Below are 14,180 nucleotides of genomic sequence, written 5' to 3'. Positions count from 1 at the left end.
CTATGCCTATAGTGGCTGTTTGAGACATTCAATACTTTCTATTGATTGTTATTGTTGTTTGAGAGAACCTCATCCAAGATGAAGTAATTTTTCTTTGCTTTTGTACGTCACGAAGATTTATTTTGTTAAATTAAGCGTTCTGAATAAGAAGATTTCGGTAGGATAAATTTAATTCATGAAAAGGGGGAGAAAGAATATAAAGAATGAAATATTTTTATTTTAATTTTCGTTCTCTACAGGTAAAAAAATTGAAGTAACACACAATGCGATTTGTGCTAAGTTGAAGACTTTATGGGCACAATCATATAAACAAGGAAAATTAGTGGAAACAGTTTCCTGTAAGGAATAAAAATCATGTTATTAAGGATTTTTTTCCCTGAAAAAGGAGTGAGGGTAAATTTGCCTTTGGGACGGTGTGTTGGGACCAGATCCGAGCTCGGAGACAACGAATGCGCCCACCACCCAAGTAACCGCCCAACCAAACGTAGGCTGCCAGGTTCCGTCCTGTGGGCAACTGGGCATAAACAGAAAACAGTAAGCTCTGATTCTCCGGAGAAGCCATCGAATCGAAGTCAAAATCTGAAAATCATCGCTAATAAAAAATTTGAAGTTCGAATTTTCTCTTCAGGAAACTTTTGAGACAGAGTCATGGCGGCAGCTCTCTCTTCCGTATTCGTCGCCACCCCGGTTTCATCTTCTTCGTCCATCAACGCGACAAAACATGGAATCTCTGTTTCTTTTAAGTCAAACAGCCCTTTCGTCTACAATCCCCTGTCTTCTGGTTGTTGCTCTTCTTCTTCTTCTTCGCATCGATTTCTTTCAAGGTTGAGTTTTTTTTTTTTTTTTTTTTTTTTTTTTTTTTTTTTTTTTTTTTACAGTTGATAAGGCATTTGGGTTTATTACTTCTGTAGTTTCCCATTTGTTAGACGTAAAATTTTGAGTCTGTGACTTCGAATTTTGACCTTTCTCTTTTATAACTCTCAGAAGTAGTTTTTCAAATTGCTTTCCAGTGTTCCTTTTTTTTTTTTTAAATACATTCTTCCACTTTACTAGTTCTGGAAGGTTAATTCATTTACAATTTGATGCTTTTCTTGTATTTGGATTTACTACTCTGATAGCTGCGGAGGGTCTTCGGTGGCTGGTCAATTATATTCTAATGTATTTGTTGTTTCTGTATGAATTTGCGTATTATTTTCCGTGCAGAAAGTTTTGTAGAGTCAAAGCAACAACTTTGCAAGATAATGAGGAGAAGGTGGTCGTGGAGCCATTCCAAGTGAAGGGCATTCCTGACAACGAGGGGAAAGGAAGCGATGCCGATGGATCAGATAGTATGTCATCCAGTGTGTTGGAGAGATGGGTCATTAAGATTGAACAGTCTGTGAATATCTTTCTCACGGTAAACTTTCGTCCCTTTTTTCCTTGATTTTAATCGTCTCTTTCTCTACCCATTTGGTGAAGATTGAACAAATGTTTTCTATTCCATCTTTTTTCTCGTTATATCTGCATGCACTTATAGATATACAATTCCATATTCACCCCTCCTTTTCTTTTCTTTTCTTTAAGGTCTCACTCTACAAGTTTACAGTCGAAATTAGTTTCCCATCAGATATTGGGGCGCAGTTCTTTGTATCTTATTTTTATAGGATCAGTGTCTTAGATTCTGAGTTTTCTTATTTAGAGATCACTATTTTTAATGAAACCCATTTGAACAACAAACCTAGTACTAGCTGCTGCAAGTATGTAGTAACTCGTTGAAGGGATGATCCAGACTTATCTTTAGAGGTCACCACCAAAATTCATGGATATTGGTTTTAAGAAAAGGGAGATATAACTAATATATTTCAGGTTACTTGGAAGTTGGAATAACCTTAACACCATGGTTCCAAATTCCAAAACTCTTTCTTAGTAATCTTTTCAGAAGTTTTTACGTATGATCATTTTGATAACATTTTCATCTCATGGTTTCTTCATGTAATTGATTAGGGGTTAAGGGGCTTTAATAGTAAGATGATATGGACTGCAAATAGTTACATGGGCCATCTTTGAAGGATGTTAAGGTTCATTCAATCTCTTTTTTTTGAAAAATGAAGTTGGTGTCATCAATCTTATGAAGTTGAATTAGACTATTAGAGACACCTTAGTACTGTTTGTTTTGACGTAATTATGTTATTGTTTTGAACTTTGATATTTAACTACTCATGTTTAATTGCACCATACTAAATATTATAGTTCCTTTGTATTATTAATTACATAAAAAAATTTTAGGGTCCCTACCCATAGAGGTGCCCATACTGTTTTGGTAGGTATCTTGCTTTGAGGTTTCCAGATTTACAGGGTACCTGATATCTAATTGTTACCCATATTTGAGAACCAGATTAGATTATACAGCTCGGAATCTTTGGTGATACTAGTTTCATTTTTCCCTTTCATGGTAGAATTGTATACTGTTTCCTTGCCTTAACTTTGAAAATTTATTGATCAATACAGGAATCGGTTATAAAGATACTTGATACCTTGTACCATGACCGCAACTATGCAAGGTTTTATGTGCTGGAAACCATTGCAAGAGTTCCTTATTTTGGTGAGCTTTGTTATTTCTTTATTCTATAATTTTCAGGGTTATTATTGTTTCTGCTAAATAGTTTTCCCTGACCTTTGACTGGCCTGCAGCTCTTAGAATTCAAAAAAAATCTATCATGACAGTTGTAGAACAAATTCCCCCTGTTAAAATGTAAAGAGTTTGAGTAATTCTCATTTTATACTAACATTATTTTTATTGTTTCCCTCCTTTTCTCCTTATTGCTTAAAATATAAGCATAAGTTGTATGTAAATGTTCAAAAACTGCCAAAAATAGTTGAATGATCAGTGTCCAGACCAATGTGAGCGAGTCTTAAGTTGTGAGATGGGCTGCATTTTTTTATCATCAATGGAGCATCTTTATGCAAGATTTCTGTTCAAGTTATTAATTTATACGATAATGCTAGAATTTCCTTTTAGAGAACTCTGTCTCCAAAAATTTACCTGCTTGACCATGGACTTGCTATATTTATTTTCAAGTGCTGTGCTGTAATTGCATCCTTAATATGATACTGCTCATTGTTTTGCAGCATTTATGTCTGTTCTACACATGTATGAGAGTTTTGGTTGGTGGAGAAGAGCAGATTATTTGAAAGTGCATTTTGCTGAAAGCTGGAATGAGATGCACCATTTGCTTATTATGGAGGTCCAAATCTTTAATTCTAACCTATCTAGTAACCATGTTGTCTTGTTACACATTTCTTATTTTCTGTTTCAAGTGTACTTGTTTATGTATTACAAAACCAATTTTATGTAGCTTTTATTTTTAAATACATGTATGTTGTGTGCAACCACAATGGATTTGGATAATTTGATAAGAAGATTTGTTCCCTGAAAAGCTTTTGAAATTTTCTTAGATGTTCACTTTGTTTCTAGTGCAGGAATTGGGTGGAAATTCATGGTGGTTGGACCGCTTGCTTGCACAACATATTGCAGTGTTTTATTACTTCATGACCGTTTTTATGTATCTCTTAAGTCCAAGAATGGCATGTAAGCATATCATTCTTGTTCTTAACTTACATAGGGCCAAAGCTATGTAATTATTTGTATTTAGCTTACTGTATTTTCTTTTGTCTTGTTATTTACTTTCATATTGGGAAATTTTTGGGATGGTGCAGCAAATGTTTTTTCCATCCATCTCAAATGTTAAAAATGTTTTATATTGTCCAGGACATTCCAGATTTGAATTCTTTTTTAATCTATCAATTTCCTCCCCATAAGACCTTTTACTTATTTATTTTTTTCTTTTTTTTGTGTCTTCACAAATTATAAGATCTGTAACTTTCCAATAAGGTAAATGACATCAGATTCCTCCCTGGGAAAAATGGTTCTAATAAGGGATTGGATAAGGGTCACTATACAATGTGCAGAGTTTAGAGCTTAACTTCACGTCTTGGAAGAAGCTAGATTATGCTAGATTGTCTGCCATTTATACTGAAAGATAGAATAGGATGAATTTTTCATGCATTGTCTATGTGTATGGAAAAGCTAAAGTGTCAGAAGTTCATATTTGTACAATCTCTTTCATGGTTTGTGCAGACCATTTTTCTGAATGTGTGGAGATGCATGCATATGCTACTTATGACAAGTTTATCAAGCTCCGGGAAGGTAAGAGTTCTGGAAGTTATATGGCTATCCTAGTTTGTTTGTAAGAAAAAAAAGATGATGATGAAATAACATTGATTTATATTTATAAAGCTGATGGGTTTCCATGTATGGCCCCACCAAGCAGCTCCTTTCCCAGAGAAAAGGTCCAACTGGATGATCATAGCCCCCTCTTTTTGAGGACCAACTGTAGTGATTCTAACCTACTCTTTTTATTGTTTTTGATAATTAAATAATCTATAATGGAAAGTGGGGTTGGTCGGTTACAATTTATCTATTTATTTTTTGATTTCTTTTGAAGGGCTACACAACGGGGGTAGCCCATCCCCCAACCCATAACCCCTAGCCTACTCTTTTTATTGATGTGATGGATAAATAGGGCTATTACCTAATGACCATCCCAGCTATCCTGGGTATTGGGAGGGGTAGAGGCGTAGAGCGGATGCATATTACTTTTATTTTATTGATGCAGATGACTTGAAAAAACTGCCTGCCCCTGAAGTTGCTGTGAAATATTACATGGGAAATGATTTATACTTGTTTGGTAAGTTGGTTGGCTGATCTTTATGGGTTTTAGTCTTTTGGTTTGCAATTTATGTTGATAATTCTTTTTATATTTCCACTGATTCAAATAAAAATTCTTTGTATTTCTCTCTAGATGAATTTCAAACTTCAAGGGCTCCCAATTCTCGTAGGCCAAAGATAGGTAAGATTCAAGCTTTTGTTTTAGAGGTTGCCTCTTTTGAAGTTTTTTTTTTTTTTTTTCTTTTAAGTTTATAGTTGAGTTTGCTCTTCATAAAACATTATTCTCCTATTGTATAGGCAACCTAGGGGATGCTTAACTCTCATTGAAAAGGGGAAATGAAATTATGGAAATTGCAAAAGAAAAGAACAACAGAGAAGTCAGCAATGTTTTAAAAACCAACCTGGAGGCTGACCTGTTTTCCTCTAGGGCACGGGTCAGCTATTCAACTATCCAGGTCAAATGGGTTGACCCATGAGCCCATGATTTTATTTTATGTATGTATGATTTTATTTTATCTATATGTATGATTTTATTTTAAGTCTAGTTTATAGATTTTTTATTTTAATTAAAAAGCCATTTTTTGGCAAAATTGCATAGACTGTGAAAAGGTACCCAAAATTGAAAAAAAAAAGTCACCCAATCTGATCACTGATCATAAAGTTATGGCCTTTGGAAGTTTTCTTGTAATTTGTAAATTGTAACTCATGACCTGTTGGCCGAGTCAAACGGGTCAATGGTTCGACCACCCAGGTCAGTGGGTTGCTGACCAACTCAACATTTTCAAAGAATTTTCCGGTTTTAGTTTAACCTGGACCAGAATCATGACCAGGTTGCGAGTCGAATGGTCTGACCAGACGGGTCAAAGGCGGGTTGAAAACACTGCAATTTAGAGTAAAAGAATTGCACCTCTCTTCTGAAATTACTTATGAGGTCACACCAAATGCAATATGAAGCCTTCAATGGAATGATGGGATGGACCTCGGTGCCTAGGAGGGGATTTCAATGTGATTAGATTCAGTGAAGAGTGCAGTAAGGTACGACAAAGGAGTACCATTAGTATGAGGAAATTCAATGAGTTTATTAATGTTTTTGAACTCAAGGAACTTGAACTCCAACGTAACAGATTCACATGGTCAAATCTCCAAGCTGATCCAATTTGTTCCAAATTAGACAAATTCTTTTTCACTGCAGATTGGGAAGAGCATTGGGGAGACATGGTGTCAAGGGCCCTTCCAAGAGTAACTTCTGATCATTGGCCAATCTCACTCTTCAAGTCTCAATTTAGAAGTAGAGGACCTTCCCCATTCAGATTTGAGAATATGTGGTTGCTTCATCCGGATTTTAAAGAGAATGTGAAGAAATGGTGGAATGCAAGTAACCCGGAGGTGAATTGGGCAGGTATGAGATTCCATTGGAAGTTAAAAGAGCTTAAAGGTAAAATTAAAGAGTGGAACATTCTTCACTTTGGGAGATTAGAAGAAAAGAAGCAACAACTGATTAACTAGTTAGAGGAGCTAGATGCAAAGGAAGACAAAGGCTGCTTTGGGGAAAGAGATAGAGAGTTGAGGTGGGAATTGAGGAAAAATTTGGAGGATCTGCTTTTTAAAGAAGAGATCAGATGGAAGCAAAAATCCAGACACAAATGGGTGAAGGAGGGAGATAGGAACACAAAATTCTTCCATGCTATAGCTAATGGTAGAAGGAAGAAGAATTGCATTTCTAAATTGGATATTGATGGTATAACTTTAACCCAACAAAATGAGATTGAAGGAGCTTTTGTGAATCATTTCAAATCTATTTTCAAGAGACCCTTAAATGAGAGATTAAGGATTAAAGGTTTGGATTGGCCCAGGCTCCCTGGCGAGCTGATTGATTGGTTGGAAAGAGAGTTTGAGGTGGAGGAAATAAGGGATGCCATCTTCTCTATGGATAGAGCTAAAGCCCCAGGACCCGATGGTTTTACAACGGCTTTTTATCAAGATTGCTGGGAGATTATTAAGGATGACATCTAGAAGGTGTTCTTAGAATTCTTTGAAAGAGGGGCGATTAACCTTGGTCTGAACTCTACTTTCATTGCATTAGTCCTAAAAAAGGAGGGTGCTTGCCACCCGAAGGAGTTCAGACCTATCAGCTTGGTTAATAGCTTATACAAAATCATTGCCAAGGTTCTCTCGCACAGAATTAGAGAGGTTCTCCCCACAATTGTCTCCCTTAACCAAGGTGCATTTGTGAAGAATAGGCAAATTGTGGATCAAATACTAATAGCAAACGAAAGTGTGGAAGATTTCAAAAGAAATGGGAACAAAGGGTTGGTATGTAAGTTGGATATAGAAAAGGCTTATGACCTGGTTGATTGGTCTGTGTTGTTGGAAGTGCTTGGGTTCTTTGGTTTTGGGCAAAGGTGGTGTAAGTGGATAAAAGGGTGCATTAGGACTTGTCACTATTCCATTTTGGTGAATAGTAGGGTGGTGGACCATTTCCCAACTACTGGGGGTATTAGGCAAGGGGACCCCCTATCTCCCTTTCTTTTTACCTTGATTGTTGAAGTTTTGGGGAGGATTATGGAGAGGGCAGATTCTAGGGGTTTGGTAAGTGGTTGGAAAGTTGGAAGGGATGGAATTCAGATCACTCATTTAGTGTTTGCGGATGACATGATTCTGTTTTGTGGAGGGGAGGAGATAAGGTGGGTTAGAAACTTAAAATGGGTGATTAATGTCTTTGAACATGTGACGAACCTCAAAGTCAACTTTGATAAGAGTTGTGTGATTGGTGTTAATATGAGGGCCGAAGAGGTGGAAGAAAGGGCCCAAATATTGGGATGCAAGATTGCACATTGGCCTCTGAAATATCTGGGACTTCCCTTAGGGGATAATCCTAGTAGAAGGGACTTTTGGAATCCAGTGATTGAGAAATTCAAAAGGCTAGCTTCATGGAAGAAAAACTATCTATCTTTGGGTGGTCGGATAACATTGATTAAAGCAACCTTGGCAAACCTCCCGATATATTTTTTGTCTGTGTTTAAGATTCTTGAGGGAGTGTGTAGGGTGTTGGAGAAATTCATGAGATTTCCTATGGGAACCTGGGGAGGAGAAAATGGATCATAGAGTTAGGTGGGATTTGGTAAATAGAGCTAAAAAGGATGGTGGCCCTGGCTTAAGTAACTTGCAGAAGAAGAATGAAGCCTTGTTGGGGAAATGGTTATGGAGACTGGCAAAGGAAAAGGATAATCTGTGGGCTAAAATAATCCTAAGTATTCATGGGCAAGAGGCAAATGGCTGGGACATGGGTATTTCATCTAGGGCTACAAGAGCTTTCCCCCTGGAAGTCTATTCATACTATTCTTCCATCCTTCCTTTTATCAGGTATGACCTTTGCTCTGGTAATTCTGTAAGATTTTGGAAACACATCTGGGTGGGTAACTCACCTTTGAAGGAGCAGTTTCCTTCTTTGTTTTATCTCTCAAGGTTTAAAAATGAGCCTGTTGCTACTTTCCTAACCTATTATACTTCTGGCCCTGTTTGGAACTTGGGCTTCCGGAGGCCTCTTAGAGACTCCGAAATGGATTCCATTTCTAATTTGATTAAGATTTTGGAGGAGGTAGTTGTTGACCCCTCTAGATTGGACAGTGGGATTTGGGCTCCTACTCCTTCGGGTATTTTTTCATGCTCTTCCTTCTTCAAGGAATTAACCCATTCCCATTCGGCCCTTGATCCTCCTTTCCCGGCTCTGGAAGTTTGGGGTAGACCAATTCCTCCCAGAGTAGGTTTTTTATGCTGGGAAGCTATCCTAGGAAAGTGTAACACTTGTGACTTCAAAAGAAAAGGCCAAGATGGTGTTTATTCCCGCACTGGTGTATCTTATGTAAGAGGAACGGTGAGAGCTGTTATCATTTATTTGTTTCCTGTCCTTTTGTTTCAGAAATCTGGTATTGGTTTTTCTCTCTTTTTGGTTGCAGGTGGCCCATTCCCCCAAGTGTACTAAGCTTGTTTAAATCTGTTCCAGTGAGGGCTTTAAAAAAGAGAGGTAAGATCTTGTGGAGATGTGTAAGAGCAGCTGTATGTTGGTCAGTGTGGGAGGAAAGAAATCAACGAACCTTCCAGGAAAAAGAAAGGAACAAAGAAGCCATCATTGATCTACATTAAGGTGGTTCATTGGGTCAAGTCTATGGAGCTTTTTTTTTTTTGATCAATAACAAGAAACTTTGTTAAAAATATGGAACTATGTGAAGCTTAGGTACAAAGAGGAGGTCAAAAACTTAACTCCCCACCAAAGAATACAAGGAAAATTCAAAAATTAGCCCAAAAAGTCGAAACCCTATCCACCTCTTGCTTTGCTAATCCATCAGTAAAAGAATTAGCAGTCCTTTTCACCCAGTTGTAATGAACCACAATATCCCTACTCAGCCAGTTAAATTTATTCTTCTCATTGTTATAACTCCATAATCCGCTGCCTCCCCCCTTTAGCCACCTAATCACCACCTCCGAGTCACCTTCAAGAACCAAACATCTAATGTTCAACTCCCTTGCTCTTTGGATACCTTCTAGGACTGCAAGGAAGTCTACGGAGCTTTTTGAAGGTATCTCAGTTGGAAAGAAGTTGCCTGGTCTGCTCGGCTGTTTAATGCTACTGTTCCAACTTGGTCTCCTCCAACTATGGGGTTCACTAAATTGAATTTTGATGGTAGCAGCGAAGGGAACCCAGGCCTTTCAGGTATTGGAGGAGTGTTCAGGGATGAAGAAGGTCGAATTATGGCTATGTTTTCAGGGCCTATAGGCTGGGGGGATTCTCTAAGAGCTGAAATTTCAGCAGTATTAGAAGGAATTAAAAGAGCCAAACAGCTGAATATTAGGAAGCTGTTGGTGGAGGGTGATTCTAAACTGGCTGCAGAAGGAAGAGGCTAGTTTATGGAAGTTCTCAAATGAGAAAAAGAACATTTTCCAGCTCACTCAAGACATGCAATTCAATTTCAGTGGTCCAAGAGGACTGCCAATTCTTTTGCAGATTATCTAGCTAAACAAGGGGTGGGAAGAACTAGTTTCTTTTGGGCTGTATTGTAATGTGATGTTTTTTGGGTGGGGTAAGAGATTTTACCCCCCTTCTTGTTGTATCTTTTCCATATCCTTTTAATTAATAAAAGTTTCTGTTATTGATAAAAAAAAAAAGAAATCTTGATAATCACACCCAAGAGAAAAAGTTTCATCCAAATATAAAACTATCAACTTTTCAGTTACACTGTCTTCCCGTATTTATAAACTATACATAGCACATTTATTTTTAACCTCCAAATTACAAAAAAAAGGAAACTTCTTAAAATTTTATCTTATTTCCTTATTTCTGAAAAACTGTGTTACAAAGTTTAAACATGAAGATGAGAGGAAGTTCACTTGTCAAAGAACCAAAAAAAGGGGCCCACTCAAAAATCAGGGCAACATATAATTGCTATACAACACTCCTCCTTAGCTAGGTTATCTGGAATTGTGCTTAGACTTCTTGAAATCCAATGGGGCGAGGAACACGTTGCACCCACAATGTCCTGAGCTTCATTCAAAAAATGTTCAGTCTCCAAGGCCCACTCTCCTGTAAACCCATCTATTTGATAAATTGGTGGGATCACTCAACACCAGAGGAGGAATGCCCAATGGAAATATCAATCATCTAAATATAGGAAAGGAAACATGTTAGAAATGTAAAAAATATTGTAGAAATTATAAACATGATGGAAACATTGTGAAATATGTGGAAATAGACAATGCACAGTTACAATCCTTCTAGATTATCGTCTTGTTTCCAAACCATAGAACAAAGCGAAAAAGCTAGGGTTACTAGACAAAATAATATGCAGCAAAGTTGTTATATAGACCTTAGCAGTTGAAACTACAAAATAGAATAGAAGGTTCAAATAGATTCAACGAGTCAATTAATGTCTTACACAAAATTATCAAAAAAAAAAGTCTTACACTAAGGTTTAGCTTCACATCCAAATGGAATTTCAAATTGGGTCAAAGTGATCATTATGTTCATTAGGCAAGCAATAATACTACTGCTTCACACATCTGCAGTTCCAGTAGTTTTCATTGGGGAGTATGTCAATTACAGTGATATTTCATTCAGTACCTATGGAAATGGAAACATGTGGAAATATTAGAAAATATGTCAACATTTTAAACCATCATTCGGGATTTGATTTGTTGACCTATTACAAGTTTGGCATAAAGAAATAACTTTCTAAAACCAATATCTCTTAAAATAACAAAACTACAATTTAAAACTCAAAAAATAAAGAATACATCCATCTGTCTTATTGGTTCATAAATTTGCTATAACCTACCAATAACATGTCTGGTTGCACAATCTTTAGCTTATTGCATGGATGATTTCATGATAGGATAATTTATGTAATGAGACAAAATCAAGTTAAACAGGCAAGTTTGTCCCCATATTTTCAACCTGTCATTGACCTGGACAGTTGAACCGTTTGAACCATCACCTAGCCGTGATTCTGGGTCTGGTATGATTTTCCTAAAACCTGGGGTTTTGTCAAAAACTGTTTGGCCCAGGCAATCGAACTGTTGACCCATTTGACCTGGTCACCAGGTCAAACTTCTGGAGGCCATAACTTTTCAAGATCTGTGTCTTAAGGAGCCTTGCCCTGCTATTTTCACAAAAAAAAACCCTTTTTTGGCCTTAAATCACAATTATATATATATATATATATATATATAACTTTTCAAGATCTCTGTCTTAAGGAGCCTTGCTCTGCTATTTTCACAAAAAAAAACCCTTTTTTGGCCTTAAATTGCTATATATATATATATAATGGGACAAAATTTGAGTGGGGAACTCGAGATGATTCCCCCTCTAGTTTTGATATGTTCCCCAAATAAGTCACATGATACTTTCACTATTAGCTGCCCAGTATCCTTCATTACCTATGCATAATTTTTTTTCATATTTCACCTGTGAAATCCAAAGATTTATCAAGCAGACTATAATTATGTTCTACCAATAACAGTATAACACTGCCATATACATGAAAAAATGATGTGTGGGGTGGGAACCATCAGCAATGGGTCCATTTGCAAGATCCGCTAGATTACAAAGTTACCATGACCTGATAATGACTAATGAAGTATGATAATGTTTTTGGCTTTTTGCCAAACTATGGTTACAACTTACAAACACCCTTCTCATTTCTAATTTGGCTTAGCTGAATGTGATGGCTGTTCAGCTGGCTGTGGAACCAATGATAATATTCCCACAGTGGGAGGTGTGGGTCCCATGTATTTTATTACTGGCGTGGAAAATTATCATTGGTTCCACAGCCTGCTGAAGCAGCTGAACAGCCATTGCGTTCAACTAATCCTTCCCCATTTCAGCTAAAATTATCTTTTTTTTTTTCTGTTGGCTTGGGGGGCAGGGAGGAAGAGCTAGTGGTGGATCCTACCATACATAGATGAAGCATGTAATGGTTACTTGAAAAAACCATTCAGTTTACAAAATGTAATGCCCCACTTCTAATGGATGCCACACCTTTATTTATACCTGGCAATGTAACGATATTGTGGTTTATGACCTCATAAAATCTGAGGTCCTGGCTGCAAAACTACTTCTGTTTGTTGGGATTCATGTATGAGTAGTGTATGAAGAGAGTCCCACATTGGAAAGGAATGATAAGTGCAAGGGACATATATACCAGAGTGGCCCATAGCATAGGCTTTTGGGTTGTAAGTGGTGTCCATCTTGTGTGTAAGTCCTACGCGCATGTATGTGTATGAGCCCTTGGTTTTGGTGATTCCCCTCAATGCACAACAGTAGTATCAGATTTGAAGGTTTGGCTGGGCACAAGTGTTGATAGATGCATGCAATGAACTCCCATGGCTTGCTGTCTTCCCCATGGGTGAGTAGTTGGCAAGAGCAGTTGGTCTCCCATGATGTCTCCATCCATCAGAATGGGCTCCCATAGTTGGCTCCCCTATGGTCGTGAGCAAAGGGCTCTTGGTTGGTCTGCGTCAAGCTTGGCAATATGATAATAGCTTCTATTGGGGAGTATGGAGTTCCCAATGTGGAAAAGACTCTTTATGTGAGGAGGAGATTGTTGGGATTCATGTGAGTAGTGTATGAAGTAATGAAGAGATCCTACATTGGAAAGGAATGAGAGGTGCAGGGCTCTTATATTACAAGAGTAGCCCATAACCCAATAGCTTAGCTTTTGGGTTGTAAGTGGTGTCCATGTGTATAAGTCCTATGCACATGTATGTGTACGACCCCCGGTTTTGGTGATTCCCCTCAATGCACAACATTGCTCACCTCTTTTTTTTTTTTTTATCACTTCACCTCAATTTTTTTTTGTTGGTGATTTCTGGAACTTTATTTTGAATTTTTAGATGATTTGTAATTAAATTGCTAGATGACTGCACGTATTGCCTTCCTTGAATTCTCATTAGAAAAAAATATTAAGTAATCAAGGAAAATAAAAGGGCAAAGAAAAAAAGCAGCTTTAGTTTTGTTAATATAGAAGAGGCTTGTCCATTTTTCTTTCGCTGTTCTTGTGTTATCATTAATCACCGGCAAAGTGATCCTTGTTATTCTTTTAATTCAGAGAACTTGTACGATGTGTTTGTGAACATAAGAGATGATGAAGCAGAACATTGCAAGACAATGAGGGCTTGTCAGACTCGTGGCAACCTTCGTTCACCACACTCATGTCCTGAAGATGCCATTGAAGATGATTTGGTTTGCGTCCTTCCTCAGGCAGATTGTGAAGGTATTGTAGATTGTATTAGAAAATCTGTGACATCTTCTGAAGAGAGTAAAAAAAATTAATGGAGAAGGGAATGAAATAAATAAGAATTGTAAAAAGAAAAATAAAAAATTGTTGAATGAAAACGAGTTCTGGCAATTGAGTCAAGGTCTCTTCTCAGTTTATGCTGAAGTAGTACTTCCTCTCCTGAATACAGTCGGAGGAAAGTTTTGATAGAATGATCAAGTATACATTGTATATTCAACCAATGGTGAAACATTCTAAATTTCTGATTACTTGTATAATGTTACAAACACAGGACCTTCCTATTTGGTGGGTAAAAAAAATCTTTTAGAGAGTTGATCCATTTTTCTGTTGTTGCTTGATTCTAAAACCGGAAAGGCGACAGGAAATGTGCATTGGGACAGGCCATAACTAATTCCATCCGTCCAATTGCAGATTGATCACTCATGAGAAGAGGAAGTTTCCTGTTTGGTTTGTGGTAATAGCCGCTACTCGAGCTCCGGCTCAATCACAAGAGACCGGAAACTTATATAGTGGGTACCTGGGAGGTGGGAACTGGGAACAAGCTATGTGAAGACTCCCATCAGTTTTACCATTTAGTCAGTTACCAGTAAAATTCACAGCCAGTTACAGTGCGGTGCTGAGGGGGGGCGGGGGTTTCAAGAATATCTCATCAAAGCATGACGTACAGGACTTAATATTGTTTT

The 14,180-nt window shown here is 37.4% G+C and overlaps 1 protein-coding gene across 1 annotated transcript; it reads left to right on the top strand.

Moving 5' to 3' along the window:
• Positions 1-340: 340 nt before the first annotated feature.
• On the top strand, positions 341-13,816 carry IM (Alternative oxidase family protein). Its single transcript, XM_088953629.1, has 9 exons — positions 341-824; positions 1,204-1,396; positions 2,488-2,581; positions 3,109-3,224; positions 3,460-3,568; positions 4,118-4,186; positions 4,656-4,727; positions 4,842-4,889; positions 13,309-13,816. The coding sequence occupies exons 1-9, from the start codon at positions 649-651 to the stop codon at positions 13,530-13,532; spliced, it is 1,101 nt and encodes a 366-aa protein (XP_088809755.1). The 5' UTR covers positions 341-648; the 3' UTR covers positions 13,533-13,816.
• Positions 13,817-14,180: the final 364 nt, after the last annotated feature.

This window comes from Nelumbo lutea, chromosome 1 (genome assembly GCF_056320005.1).
Source record: "Nelumbo lutea isolate HS-2025 chromosome 1, American lotus-T2T, whole genome shotgun sequence".
Taxonomy (NCBI): domain Eukaryota; kingdom Viridiplantae; phylum Streptophyta; class Magnoliopsida; order Proteales; family Nelumbonaceae; genus Nelumbo; species Nelumbo lutea.
Note: the sequence above shows the minus strand (reverse complement) of the source record. Positions and strands in the feature narration are given on the sequence as shown.